Source organism: Nelusetta ayraudi, unplaced genomic scaffold (assembly GCF_046127955.1).
Source record: "Nelusetta ayraudi isolate G7.1 ecotype Tasmania unplaced genomic scaffold, CSIRO-AGI_Nayr_v1 ptg000010l, whole genome shotgun sequence".
NCBI lineage: Eukaryota > Metazoa > Chordata > Actinopteri > Tetraodontiformes > Monacanthidae > Nelusetta > Nelusetta ayraudi.
Genome location: NW_027466060.1, coordinates 1,486,313 through 1,500,013, shown reverse-complemented (window position 1 = coordinate 1,500,013; position 13,701 = coordinate 1,486,313). Strand labels below are relative to the sequence as shown.

Genomic DNA, 13,701 nt, shown 5'->3' with positions numbered 1-13,701 from the left:
CAGGAGAGGAGGGGAGGAAGAGAAGGTTCAATAAAAGGAGAGGAGAGAGTTCGATAAGAAATCTGTCCAGTTTTATCTGCAGTAGCTGGAGACGGACATTTTTTTTCGATCTTTTCCCTCCTTCAGCTCTAATTTTCCCCATTTTCCCCTTTTCACTCCACCCTCTCTTCTCCTCTTCGCTGTTTCCTTTGTTCTCCTCTGCTCATGTTGTCCTTTTCTTCTGGCCCGATCTCGTGCCATTCTCATACTTTCTCGTAATCATCCTTCATTTCACTGTCTTCTCGTCTGCCTTTATGCCTCACCTCGTCGGATTTAATTTTTCCCTCCACGCAACTCGCATTTCACTGGTTCCCTTCCTTCCCAGATGTGCCACCCTCTCCTCTTCTTTTGCGCAACTATTCCGCCATCCTCCTTTTTTAAGAAAAAGTAAAAATGGCAAAATTAAATAGGTAGATACATTATTAAATAATAACTTAAATGTTAATCGAAATTAGAAAGAAAACACAGAATACAGAATCTTTTAATGTGTTATTTATTCAATTAAATAACAATTAAAAAAAGATATGTAATTATTTCACTATTCTTATGTGTCAAATTAATCAAATCAGTCAATCAATTGGGTTAAATTATTTTTTATTTTATTTTACGAGCAGACAGTTCTTCTGAATTTGCAAACTGTATCAAACATCTGAAATCTCACAAGAAAACAAAGTCAGACAGACTATTCGGAGTATTTCCTGGCAGTATTTCCTGTATTTCCAGGCAATGTTCACACCTCATTTGAATTCAGAAAAGGTCCCAAAAACAACCTGTGGCTCACTTGAAGAGTGAACGCTGGGCAACAGTGATCCAAAATTGTCCAAATTCCGGTGAAATGTCTTGCAGATTGCACAAACACAATCCACCTCTTTGTTTGGCCCGTAACTCCCCACAGAAAGCCACCGCAGCCAGTGTATGACTTTCTCGTATACGCTGTCATTGGAAATACCTCATATTTCCTCCAAGAGTGTCAAATTGGACAGGAATCACTCTTATCTCCTCTCAAAGCCGTATAATAAGCGCTCGCATATGTCCAAAGAGGGTGACATATTAACGAAGCAGCTCTCCTGTTGCAGTGGTACGTGACTGGACCTGTCAAATGATTTAAAGGAAAGATGATGTGACGTGATTAACGTGGTTGTTTATCTCAACCTTTAAAGGGCCACACCACTGACTCACGTCCAGCCAGGTTTGCTCGCTTGTGTGGGTGCGTGCGTGTGTATGTGTGAGGAGAAATGATCTCAGCTTTTTTTTTTTTTTTTTACGCTGTGTTCAGTGGCTGCGTCTGCTCTCCGGGCTACTTCATTTATTCACCAACACAGCTGAGGCCATCTGAGGCCTCTCCACGGCCCGACGTTCGATGGAAGAGGGTTTTATCAGCCCAGCCTGAAGAGCAGAGACGGGAGCCAAACCAACGGGTCCTTGAGAGGGAGTTGCAGGCACTATGTTTACATCCAGAGTCCACAGAAACACAGACTCACCTGTTTAGCCGAAGCTGAAAGGGAATAAACCGACTGCCGAGCAGCAGATGACATGGCACGTGGCAAAAACGGCAGCTTGTCGAGCAACACATCACGTGAGAGTAAAATGTGCTTTTGCTTTGTGTTGTTTCTCTCATTGCGCTGTTTTTCCTCTGGGCCAGTTACTGGGTTTAGGGTTGCTATGATGGGGCTGATGGCGCTTTTCACGTTTACATATTTTAAAAAAGAATTCTGCATCAATCAAAGTCACGGCATAAATTCCAACATTCAAACAAAACTGAAAAGTATCAGGGGCCAGTAAATTGACTGTTTCCCAACGTGCAGAACAGATGCCTTGGACATACTTTCACCACAGAGAATCCAAGCTTCCATTATTTAAACCATTAGTCCACCTTAACCAATGGCGTCTCTTATTGCCATCATAATATTGTCACATTTGTGAGGAATCAACTGAAGCTGCTGCCTTATTGTGACTGAAAGCATGAAATGACCTTCCTCATAAACACTAAGATAGAAACATGGGATGATGTATGAAGGGGGTAAAAATGATGGCTTTGTGCTTTTCCACCAGCAATAATTAATGGATTTTCTATTAAAGCAAAAATTAACAGTGGCTACATCATTGGCTGCTTTGTAATTTAAAGCCAGCTCCAGGAGTGTCTCACATTTGGTAACACACACACACACACACACACACACACACTTACAAAGAGGCACTCTGCTTGGACAGGGACTCCTGACTATGTCCAATCAATTTTTGTCTGTTGGCTGCTGAAAACGTGCGCTGGAGACGAGCGTAACCGCCGCTGCCTCTTGACTGGCCCGAGTGCACGACACACACACACACACACACACACACAAACACACACAGAGCAGATTGGAATCCAAGGTCTCTCTTTGTGCTCCTTCCGTTTCTTTCACACCGCTGGAGCGCACGTGGTCGAGCGCCCGCTCTTCCGCTCTCGTTGTCCACATGCTCTCTGTTTTAACTCGAAGGGCAAGAATCGCCCGTCAATGTCTCCCTTCTTCACCGACTCCCTGCGCCTGCCTCTCCATCCCTCCCTCCTCCCTGCACCCTCCTCTCCCTTTGCATGTAGAGGTTCCCATGGCAACAGTGAGTCCGTCCAACGTCACATTAATGGAGGGGGAGAATGTGGACCTGTCCTGCACCACATCTGGGGTGCCGTCACCTGAGCTGATATGGAAAATGATTATTAAGTCGTCCTATGAGGTCAGAACACACACACACACACACACACACACACACACACACGCGCACGCACAAACGCACACTCACAGTGCACAGGTTGTAAAACTATATTTTTATGTTTGTCTCATTGTGTATAGTGATAGTATAGTGCAGTATAGTGAACACATTTTACATACTTTTGGACAGAAAGTCTTTGCAATGTGTGACACCCACTGTTTCTTTCTGGTTTTGTCAAACCATTGTCTAGAGGGGGGGGGGGGGGGGGGAACTAACACACAATATATTTTCATACTTTCAACTTACTGATTTTATTTTGGGAGATCAATGCGGGTGTCCAAGACGACCCCCCCCCCAGGGTCCAAGATGGCGGGCCGTTCATTTCAATGGAGTTGCTCACCCAGCGTATACGCTGAAAAAGTTTTGGACTTCCGCATCAATGGGCCCATAGAGGATGCGCAGTAGTGTCACTCCCCATTATGCCTCTGTAACTCACATGATCTATTTGGCCCATCAGAACGCTTCTGGAGGACGTCACTCACAGACACGTCAGGAATCGCCAATCAGAAAAATCTCCAATAGAAAGATTTGCTATGAACGGTGTTTCAGGTCACAGTCGTCCTGTCCTCGAGTGGCCACTGGGGAAAAAAAATAGATGCACCGTCATATTGCCAGTCCAGTATCCAGTTCTTATAATACATCCTTGGATTCATGTGCTTCTCCGACTCGTGGATGAACCACATGACACTGTCGAGCTGTATGACTTCACGCTGGGCTGTTTTGCGCCCACACTCTCAGATCCTGACGTCGGGCCAGATTTCGATGCTGCGGCTGTCCAGCGTGTCCTGGCAGGACCACAACAGGAAAATATCCTGTCAAGCTGAGAACATCGTCGGAGAGAAGGAGTCGTCGCTGGTGCTCAACATACACTGTGGGTTTGGTCTAGTGCCCCTACCTCCTTCTCTTTGTTGAAATCAAATCCTTTTAAACCGCTGCTTCTTCTTCTTCTTCTTCTTCTTCTTCTTCTTCTTCTTCTTCTTCTTCTTCTTCTTCCTGATGCACAGTCGCACCAAAAATCACTAAACTGAGCGACGCAATCCCGGACCACCACTGGTGTATCCCCTTCAGTGTGACGGGTGAGAGACGCGCACTCGTGCACCCACACACAGTGACGCTACGCAGCTAAACATCCGCGGTTTGATTCACAAGACAAACAGAAGCGACTGACGCCCATTGCTGCCATACTGAAAAAAAGAAATCACGTAATTACGTGTAAGTTTCAGGTTTTTACATGAAACTATCGCGTTATTTTGTGATATTGAACAATGGTGTCAATATTACGTAATTACATGAAAAGTTTCACGTTTTTACTAGATAATACTCACGTTTTGACAAGATCATTTCCCATTATTTTGTGATGATGAAAGACTCAGTATCACGTAATTAGGTAAAAAGTTTCACGTTTTCACGACAAAATGTTGACCTTATTTAATGATTACGACACAAAACGAAACGAAACGAAACAAGGCAAAAGCAAGGCAATACGGCTTATTTGCAAGATTCAATGAAGCTGTACTTTAAGCTTGGTTTGAGACGTGATGAGATCCGGAACTTTACATTACATCACATTAACATTAACGTCAACGTTGTAGCAGGAGCTCAATGGGATGCATGCAAGTTCAATTGGAGACGCATGAAAAGAGGCTCTCATTGCTTTGTTTAATTTAGTTTCAATCTGTTATCATGGAATAATGTGAAAATGATCACGTAAAAATGTGAAACTCTTCACATAATTCAGTAATACTGAGCCTCTCACTATCAGGAAACAATATGATAGTTTCAAATAATAATGTGAAAATTATGTTGTAAAAACCTTTACGTAATTACGTGATACTGATCCCCGAGAAACACTTTTTTTTTATAAGTATGGTAATACGCTTCCGTGGAGAAACCACAAATCTTGAAGGATTGTGTAAGACACAGAGAGAGAGAGAGAGAGAGAGAGAGAGTGAACAATCTCACACCTGATTGTCACCTCTCCAGGGAACCCCCAGCCAAATTTCCAGTGGTTTCTGAACGGCAAACTGGTGTTGGAGGATCTCTACATCGAGACGAGGATCCACGACGTCACCGAGAGAGAGTACCACGGCTGCCTGCAGCTGGACAACCCCACGCACATCTACAACGGCCGCTACACGCTCGTCGCCAGCAACCAATACGGGACGGACCGGAGAGAGGTGGAAGCTCACTTCATGCACAAGCCCTGGAACGGTGAGCAGCGGAAAAGAGCGCACACTCTGTCTGCTTTTGAACGGATGCTATTTTTGTCTTTTCCGTGAGTGTGCACGGACGACATGTGGGCATTGAATGTTTCATGACGACTCAGACGGGCTGCTCTTGTGTGCTGTGTTGGGGTTGTTGTTTTTTTTTTTTTTTTTAGAGCAGTCAGGTTAAATGCACCTGTAGTTGCACCAGAAATATGAGCTTTTCAGAATGCTCTGCGGTGAAGAGTAAAACAAACAAATGTTCTGCTGTCACACTGACGCAAAGGGTCCACTAAAATTAACGTGTCTCTTGTTGTTGTTGTTCTCATGTGCAGGAACTGAGAAGGAGCCTTTCTATTACGGTTAGCTAGTTCTTGTATTTCGCTCATCTTTCATTTTGCAGCATCCAACTTAAGTGTTGATTCATCTTATCTTGTGTTCGCATCATGTTCACACAGAAACAGTATCTCCAGGTCAATGATTTATTTTTCCCCCCGCCCCCATTTAACATCTCATCATTTGTGTCTGGACAAATTTACACAGTTCAGATTTTTTTTTGTCTCCCCCTCTGATCTGTCATGTTGCTAAGAGTGTGTTAGATAAACACACACACTTGCAACTACACATTTCGGGTTGTTGTCATGTGTTTTCTCACACTGTAACCCCGACGTATTATCCTTTTTTTTTTGTTGTTGTTGTTATTGTTGTTGTTATTGTTTTTCCTAATGATTTGCATGCCAATTCCATGTCCTCCGTCAGTTTGTGTTTTGAGGCTGTGCTGTTGAAACAGGCTCAGTGAGCAAGCATGACAATATTTTTTTTTTGGCATGTGTAAGATTTAACACATTTGAGTATTTTAAATGTTTTTAGATCTAATTTTGTTTTATTTTGCTGTTTCCCTCTCCAACGCATCACTCCTCGTGCAGATATACCCACAGGTACTCCCCCCCCCCCACACACACACACACATACACACACACAAACAAAAATGGACACATTTCACATTTCAAATTTCTTTGTTTTTACTTTAAAAAAATCCATAATATGAAAAAACTAACAAAAAAAGACACAAAAACTGCTTAAACAAGGAGACTACAAGTTAAATATGAGCCCAGAAGATAGGTCTTGTATTTCAACCAAAAGATAGAAAGTACAAACATACGGAAGAGCATTAGGGCCACGAAAAGAGAAAAAAAATTGAGATAGATTTTTTTTTTTTCAAATTTTCAATTTGAGAATAAAATTGAAAGTTCGAGATTAAAATCGAAATTCCAACCGTCTGTAAAAAAAAACACAAAATTTTGTGAATAAAATGGACATTTTGCAATTAATGTCAACATGAAATAACTCAAAATGTCGATAATTATGTCGAAAGGCTCTGCTCTCAAGTCTCGTGCAGTGCTTCCTTTTTCGCCAGTTTCTTGATTACTGTGGATGAACCTTGTGGGATACAGCTGTTATCAGTAGTGGGTAACTGGGTTAATCCACCATCCAAAAGAAAGTCCACCACGTGTTGCAGTACAATTTCACATTGTGACATGAAAAAAATCACTGCTTCACTTCACTCTCTTCCCCCCACCCCCACCCCCCCGACAACACAGACAGTCCTAACGAGGAGCCGCCCGAAGACAGAGTTGCTGTGAGTTTCAGCGATTTATTATTTCTAGTTGTCAATAAGTTGACATCTACACATGATCTGTAGCACTGCCTGTCCTCGGGGGCCTTTACTTGCGGTTCAAAGTGTCTGTCCTCACTGGACAGGTGTACATCGTGGTGGGCATCGCAGCCGTCGCCTTCACCGGTTTCCTCCTGATGCTGGTGATCCTCAAGTTCGGAGGAAACTCCAAATTTGGCATCAAAGGTAAGAGTCCCGGCCGTTTGTCTGCTTCAGTAACGCTGGCTATTTGGTGGCTATTTCGGGCGAATGCAGCACGGATGGATTCATAGATACAGCAGACATCAAACAACTGGACGGCCTCACGGCTTGAATGTGAGCCCAGCTTCCTTGGTCCACTTTCGTTTACATCCATCCAGCACAAACCTCCACGGACATTTCCTGTTAATTCCAGGTGACGGATGGAACAGAAATGACTCGACTGTCAGCATTCATTCTCATAGTCTTGTTGTTTCTGTCCAAAAAGAGTCTAAATGTCACCACGTATCCATGAATTCATCTTTGCTGCCTGTGAAGGTGGTTGCCCATTGGTCGGGGTCGGCCATGTCTCAGCGCCGGCCCATAACATGCATGTCCACTCTGCACGGGCGTCACTACACCGTGCTTGACCTCTGCAGTGGCGACTAATCTACTTCCTGTCGCAAAGTTTCTCACAGTTACTCACAAGAGCCGCTGTCATTCCCACCGCCGTTTGCTTCTTCTTTTTGCGAACTAATGATGGCACATCGCTCTTGCATTTACACACACAACAATGGCTTTAAGTCTTGTCGGAAAATGCAGGCACATGTGTCCATTGTCCTCCGAACAATGAATTGCCACAGAGATGTCAATCTTGGCTCATTTCTTTTTGCGCAAAACTGATTTAAGCCCCCCCGAGTGCAAACAATGGTTCTGCTCCTCTCGGTTTGGGTTTATTTATGTTTGGAAAGAAAACTCTGGCGCCGTCATAAAAGGAAACTTCCTCGCGTCGCGCAGCTCTGACACTTCCAGAAGAAGTAAAAGCAAACGTGGAGACGCGATGAAGTGCTGTGTTTTTGCTAGCGGCTGATTTATGGGCTGGAGAGGTGGTGGTGTTGGTGGTGGTGGTGGTGAGGAGGCAGGGGAGGGTGTGTGGGGTGAGGGGGGTGGGGGGGGGGGTTAGTGTGAGGGACTGAGCAGCTATTATGTGGAAGTGTGTGTTTGTATTCATGGTCTCATGTGTGGTTTCATTTTTCCTTCAGCTGAAGTGAATTAGGTTTCTCTGAAAGGAGGAATCCCCCTCCCTACACAAACACACACAGACACACACACACACACACACACACACACACACTGACACACACAAACCCCAATGCCTGTATTTGTGCGGTTTTCTGAGATGAATCTCTTTTGCACATGTGTTTGCTTTCCATCCGTGTGTGGGATGTTGGCTTGCGTCCTGGCTTTTCGCCCTCTTCCTGCTCTGGAGCCCAGTGCACCTTCAGATGTCGATGCCTCGCAGCATCCTGACTCCCGGTTCCATGTTTGCCCAGGCAGAGAGCGCTCTGAGTGAGATGTGTTTTTACTACACGTCTGTTCGGAAAAAGAAAATCCTATTTCCTCCACGGAGCCAGTGAACAAAGTTTACAAGCTGACTCACCTGCTGAAAAGTCTTGTGCGTCTGACAGACATCTTGCGCATAGCTCGTCTGGGAAAGCGCATGGAAAAAAAATTGTAGTCAAGACCTCTCCTAAAAAAAACTTGACTAGTGATTAAACACCATCTGTCACATGCTTGGTTCAAGTCAGGTGGTAACTGTGCTTCTTATGAATGCGAGAGACGACGTCTTACGGGCTCAAAATCAAAGATTTCAAGATAAAACTATACAAAAATCTTCACAACGATGCTATTCAGCTTCCTTGCAAGGTTTTAAAGACTAACTCTCACAAAATACTGAAGCCCAATCCTACGCAGTTTGTGTTTTGGGGTTTTAAGGCCGACTTGCCGCCCTCTCCCAAACCTTTGGAATTCTGGCAGGGGAAATTCTCCCAACACAATTTACATTAGTGGTGCAATCAGGGAGGCAGAGTTGCTGACGAACGTGCACCGGCCATAGGCTCCACATTTAACCACTGAGTGGTCAGGAAGGCGGGGGCAGTCACTGCATCCAACTCTCAGCCTGACCACTCTCCCTACGCACACACGCAGCAGAGCAGAGCCTTCATAGAAGGCATTTAAACAGAGGAACAGTTTCCACTGTCTTTGCTGACGGCAATATAATATGGTTGGATGTAAAATTAAGCAAGTGGAAAGCGACTGTGTGGCCCAAAGAATAGATTTGGCCGAGACGGACCACTGGACTGTGCTGTCAGACATTAAGCTGTAGGCTCAATGTGGAACTCTAGTGTTATTATTGCTGTGAAATAACACATAACCTGAACATACTTTGACGCTACAATGTTACGAACAAACGCAACATGATTCAAAAAGGCGGAATCGCAACGATTTCTTTGGGCAGCGAGTCACCTGATTAACTCTTTAGCTGGTCTTCACTGGTCTTCACTGATCTCTGCTTGTTCTCGGCTACAGAAAAGAAGCCCCTCTTACCTCCTCATGTGTGCACCCACTGCGTTGAACTGAAATTGCAAGAAAATAAATTAATTAATTAAATGAAAATAATAAAAAGGGAAGACTATTCCGTGAGACAGACTTGAAATTCTCCTTAGAAGCATGACAGTTTTCGCACAGTGAATGCAAAGCCTGTGCGAAACCCACTGCAGACTCCGCAAAGTGATCAGACAGTGCTGGCAGACAGGGAGAGACTCAGCATCTTCTGCCTCAGTGCCCTTGAAGAACCTGCAGGGAGGGAAACCTGACCTGAAGCTTGGATTTTTTTTTTTTTTTTTTTTTTCAAATGCCCAGACAGGCGGAAGACACTGGCAAAAGTAAAAGTAATGCTAACTGTCACAGTAGAAAAAGAATTCTAGGCAGAAACAAAATGAAAAGTAGGTAAGAGAGACAGACTCCCAGTATGAGAACATTTGTTTGAAAACAGCAAGAAGAAGAAAAAGTGAGTCCAAGAGAGGAGGAGGAGGAGGAGGAGGAGGAGGCGTCCTCTCTCCACTTATCAATGATTCATCATTACTGCAGGTTTCAATTTTCTGTCGGGCGAAGTTGCACACCTCCGTCTCCCTCCCTCGCTCATAAGCACACACGACTCCTCACAGTTTTTCGATCAATATGACACCTTCAAGGTCAGCAGAGCTCTATTCTGGGCCCGAGGCCCCTCTGAGCATGCTCAGTACACCCAACACCTTCTTCTTCCTCCTTATTTCCTCCACCTTTTTTTTTAAGACAAGAAACTTTTACCTGTAAGCTCCTGGGAGTTTTTGTGTGTGCGTGCGCGCGTGTGTGTGTGTGTGTGTGTGTGTGTGTGTGTCAGTGTTTGCACCCTCAGAATTTCAAAAAAAGGCCACAAGAAGAACAACTTTGCAGGGCAATCGCATCGCTGAGATTCTGGGCCAGTCCGTCCTGGCATATTCCCATCTGGTTCACCCATAGGTGGTCAGAATGCGAACGGACCAATCATTTTGCTTGATTTACCTTGTCTTTGGCTGCTACCTCCATGGAGCCTTGAGCCGGGATTAGCGGGAACAGAAAGCTGTCACTGTCACACTGTCCGCACCGTCCGCTGTTTAATCAGGAGTCGACAGCATTTCTTCATAGAAAAAAAAAAAAAAAAAAAGCAGGAGAGAGGACGGCACACAAAAGACTTTTCTTCACTCTTGGCCGGCTTTGGCAGGAGTTGAATTATCTTGGACGATTGTCCGATGGAATCCACCTCAAAGTCGTCGACGTATCGCAACGTGCTGCGCCCCTCGGCAGATTATCCCCCATGTCAACACCTGGACAAACAACTGAAAATGTTTCTCACACCGGGTTTGGCAGACTTGCTATGATTCCATGTAACTCATATGGATGATTTGCGCATGGATGATCTGAATGCAGCTTTATAGGAAGGTTTTAATAAATTCCGAGGTGGGGTCAGAGGTGCTTCGTGTGTGTGGCCGCTGAACACCCTCGGAGGTCGGTTCTCCTGTCGAGGCGATGTCAGGCGAAATCCGCCTCCATTGCCAATAGTTCTTGCACTTGCTTGACCCTTGCCCTGAGTTCAGAAGGCTATTTGGAGTAAACAGCAACACGGCCGCCTCATGCAACTCGCTGAAACTTGTGAGAAAAAGAAAACAATGCAGAGACAGGACGAATTGAAACGCACCCTGTTTGTTGGGTGGGTAAATGAGCTCCGACTTTACAGGCTGAGCGACAGCAACCTTATTTCTACAATATCCCTGTTCTCCCTAGACTGACCCGCTAGACTGCTGAAAGAAGAAGGACAAATGTACCGAGCTGAGTCAATAAATAAGAAAGATTGGAACTTTCTTTCGTCTTCAAATTTTAATCCAAACAGATGAATAATGGATGAATAGTTATATACAATGGAAAGACCTCATGTGACTGGATCATGTTTTACAGAAGAGGTTTGATTTTTTTTTTTTAATGCTGGGAGTTGGAAGGGGGAATGCCTTTGGCGTGTCTGTAGGGCAGTGATGGATTCTAGCGCAGCGTAAATTTAATGCGTCCTTTTCCGGAACTTCGGAACAAGAATTTTCTTGTTTTTAAAGGGAATTTTCTTCTATTGTCCCGTATCATCTCACACAGAAAAAAAATATTGTTAATATGTATACATACATATATATATATATGTCTATACACTACCAGTAAAAGGTTTGGACACACCCTATGGATTTACTTGTCTTTTCTTTCATTCTCATGTTCTATGGACATTGCGGTTTCTCACGGCATAAAAAGGCAGGCAAAACTACGTCTAAACACATATGGAATTATATAGGAAACAATAAAAGTGTAAAATAACTTGAACACGTTTTGTATTTAAATTCTTCAAAATAGCCATCTTTTATAAAAAGCATATTTTTTCACGTTTTTCTTTGCTGCATTATTACATATATAATATATTTATATGCCTTCTGTATCTATCTGCAGTGTAGAAAGTTGTAAAGATATACACACACACACACACACACACACACACATATATATATATGTATATATATATATATACATATATATATATATATATATATATATATATATATACATATATATATATATATATATGTATGTATATATATATATGTATATATATATATATACATATATATATATATATATATATATATATATATATATATATATATATATATATACATATATATATATATATATATATATATATATATGTATATATATATATATATACATAAATATATGTGGAGATGCAGATGAATGTCCTCTCCCTGCATGCATAGCTGGAGCTGCGGTCCCCCCTGCTGCTCCTAAAACCTTGTCGATAGACAACAAACAGCGGCGAACAGACACAGCTCGATGCTAACGATTGCACAGCCTGATAAAATGGTGGCCTAAGTTGTGATGCTCAGGAAAAGGAAACCGCAGAAACACAGAATGCAAAAGAGATACCCGGAGGATGTTTAACATGCAGCTGCACGCCATGACTTGACTATGTACTCGTATGTGGCATTTTTAAAAATGAAGTTCGGCCTTCGTGCTCTGGTGTATCAAATAAGTCGTACATCATCTACATATCCATTTATTTAAGTCAGTGGGCATACTAAAGTCTGCGAACAACGTCGGGCTTTCCAGCCGCAGCGACCAATTTCATCTTGGGCATTATTTTCTGGAACGGTTCTTTGCTTCTGAGCGCCGAGCAGCTCTGCGGTGTGGTCACTAGATTTGCATTGTAAATTCATAAAAGGAGGGCTGATGTAAAATTACTGTCAGACATGTCAAAGGTTTCCATATATTTTCTCTATAGCGTAGTGGTTTTTATTTATTTATTTATTTATTTGCTTGTTTTAGTGCCAGAGAAATAACCAATTGCCTACAGGGGGAAAAAAAAAACAACAACTCAGAACCTCACTAATGCATTTTTTGTAGCAGCATAACAGGATCACTGAAATCTTTTTTTTTTTCAAATGAAAGCCATCAACCGTTCTGCGTCATAAAAGCTGTGATTTGAATATCATCTAGGAGAAAGATATGACCAGAACAGAAGACCCTTAGCCACTTTTATTTCAAGGTCAAGAACTCCAGCTGTCTTAAAAATTCCGTGTAGCGCATCGGGCAATTTATCGTTTCTTCAGATTATCAGTCACGCGATGGGAAATCCCAATATTGTCAATGTCAAAAACAATATTGATACTGGCAACGATAATATGGGAATCTTCACACATTCGGCCATTGCCAACTTGACTGTGTTCCATCAAGTGCGATCTGTGCAGACACATTTTTGCTGTTCTGATGTCACGTTATGTGAAAATATTCCTCTTGGCAACTTATGAAATGTGCATAAACTGTTTTTCAAAGTAAAAGCACCAGCGTCTGCCTCTTGTGCCCTATATGTCAACTTGCAGTATCGACACTCAAATTACCTTTTTAATCCATTTTACTGAATAAATGATGAGGAATGTTGTGGAATTAAAATGAAGATGTTGGTATAATTTTTAATTCAATCTGAGAAATCACATTTCGAAATATCAAAAGAACAATTTTTGGTCCATGGAATTTTAGTGCTACAATTACAACCATGAGAAATCTGTAAGTAGGATTCCTGATATAAAGATTATAAATCGTTAATGAACCTTATCTAAAAGACGAGAAACAATGATTCTGAAAAAGTAAGTTCATTAGGATTTTATATATATATATATGTATAAAATTTGTGAAATAGAAAAAAAACAACATATTTATAACTTATTTTCTGCTTTTGGTTAATTAAGCCTTCTGCTTGGAGTATTAAAATTGTAAACCACAGACTAAATTATAGTTTAGGACCATGAAAAGCCATAAGGTCCATGCAAGCTTCAAGTCCCACATGCTAAACTGTTGCCGTTGAGACGGCACAACCTTCAGTCACGCCAGTTCACGCTTCTGGTGCTGACACATCCCTTTTTTGTGTGTTTATTTTCATTCTTCACGCAG

At 42.6% G+C, this 13,701-nt stretch overlaps 1 protein-coding gene across 3 annotated transcripts in view; it reads left to right on the top strand.

Annotated features, from left to right (window-relative positions):
- The window catches only part of ntrk2a (neurotrophic tyrosine kinase, receptor, type 2a), a 66,874-nt gene that overhangs the window by 11,617 nt on the left and 41,556 nt on the right, over window positions 1-13,701 (top strand). For 2 of the 3 annotated variants that reach the window (XM_076019586.1, XM_076019587.1), the window contains exons 6-13: window positions 2,618-2,751; window positions 3,526-3,658; window positions 3,792-3,863; window positions 4,771-4,998; window positions 5,327-5,353; window positions 5,918-5,929; window positions 6,593-6,630; window positions 6,753-6,852. In XM_076019586.1, coding sequence (XP_075875701.1) covers window positions 2,618-2,751; window positions 3,526-3,658; window positions 3,792-3,863; window positions 4,771-4,998; window positions 5,327-5,353; window positions 5,918-5,929; window positions 6,593-6,630; window positions 6,753-6,852 — 744 coding nt within the window. The remainder of the gene's footprint in view (window positions 1-2,617; window positions 2,752-3,525; window positions 3,659-3,791; window positions 3,864-4,770; window positions 4,999-5,326; window positions 5,354-5,917; window positions 5,930-6,592; window positions 6,631-6,752; window positions 6,853-13,701) is intronic. The other variant, XM_076019585.1, reaches the window with a different exon arrangement.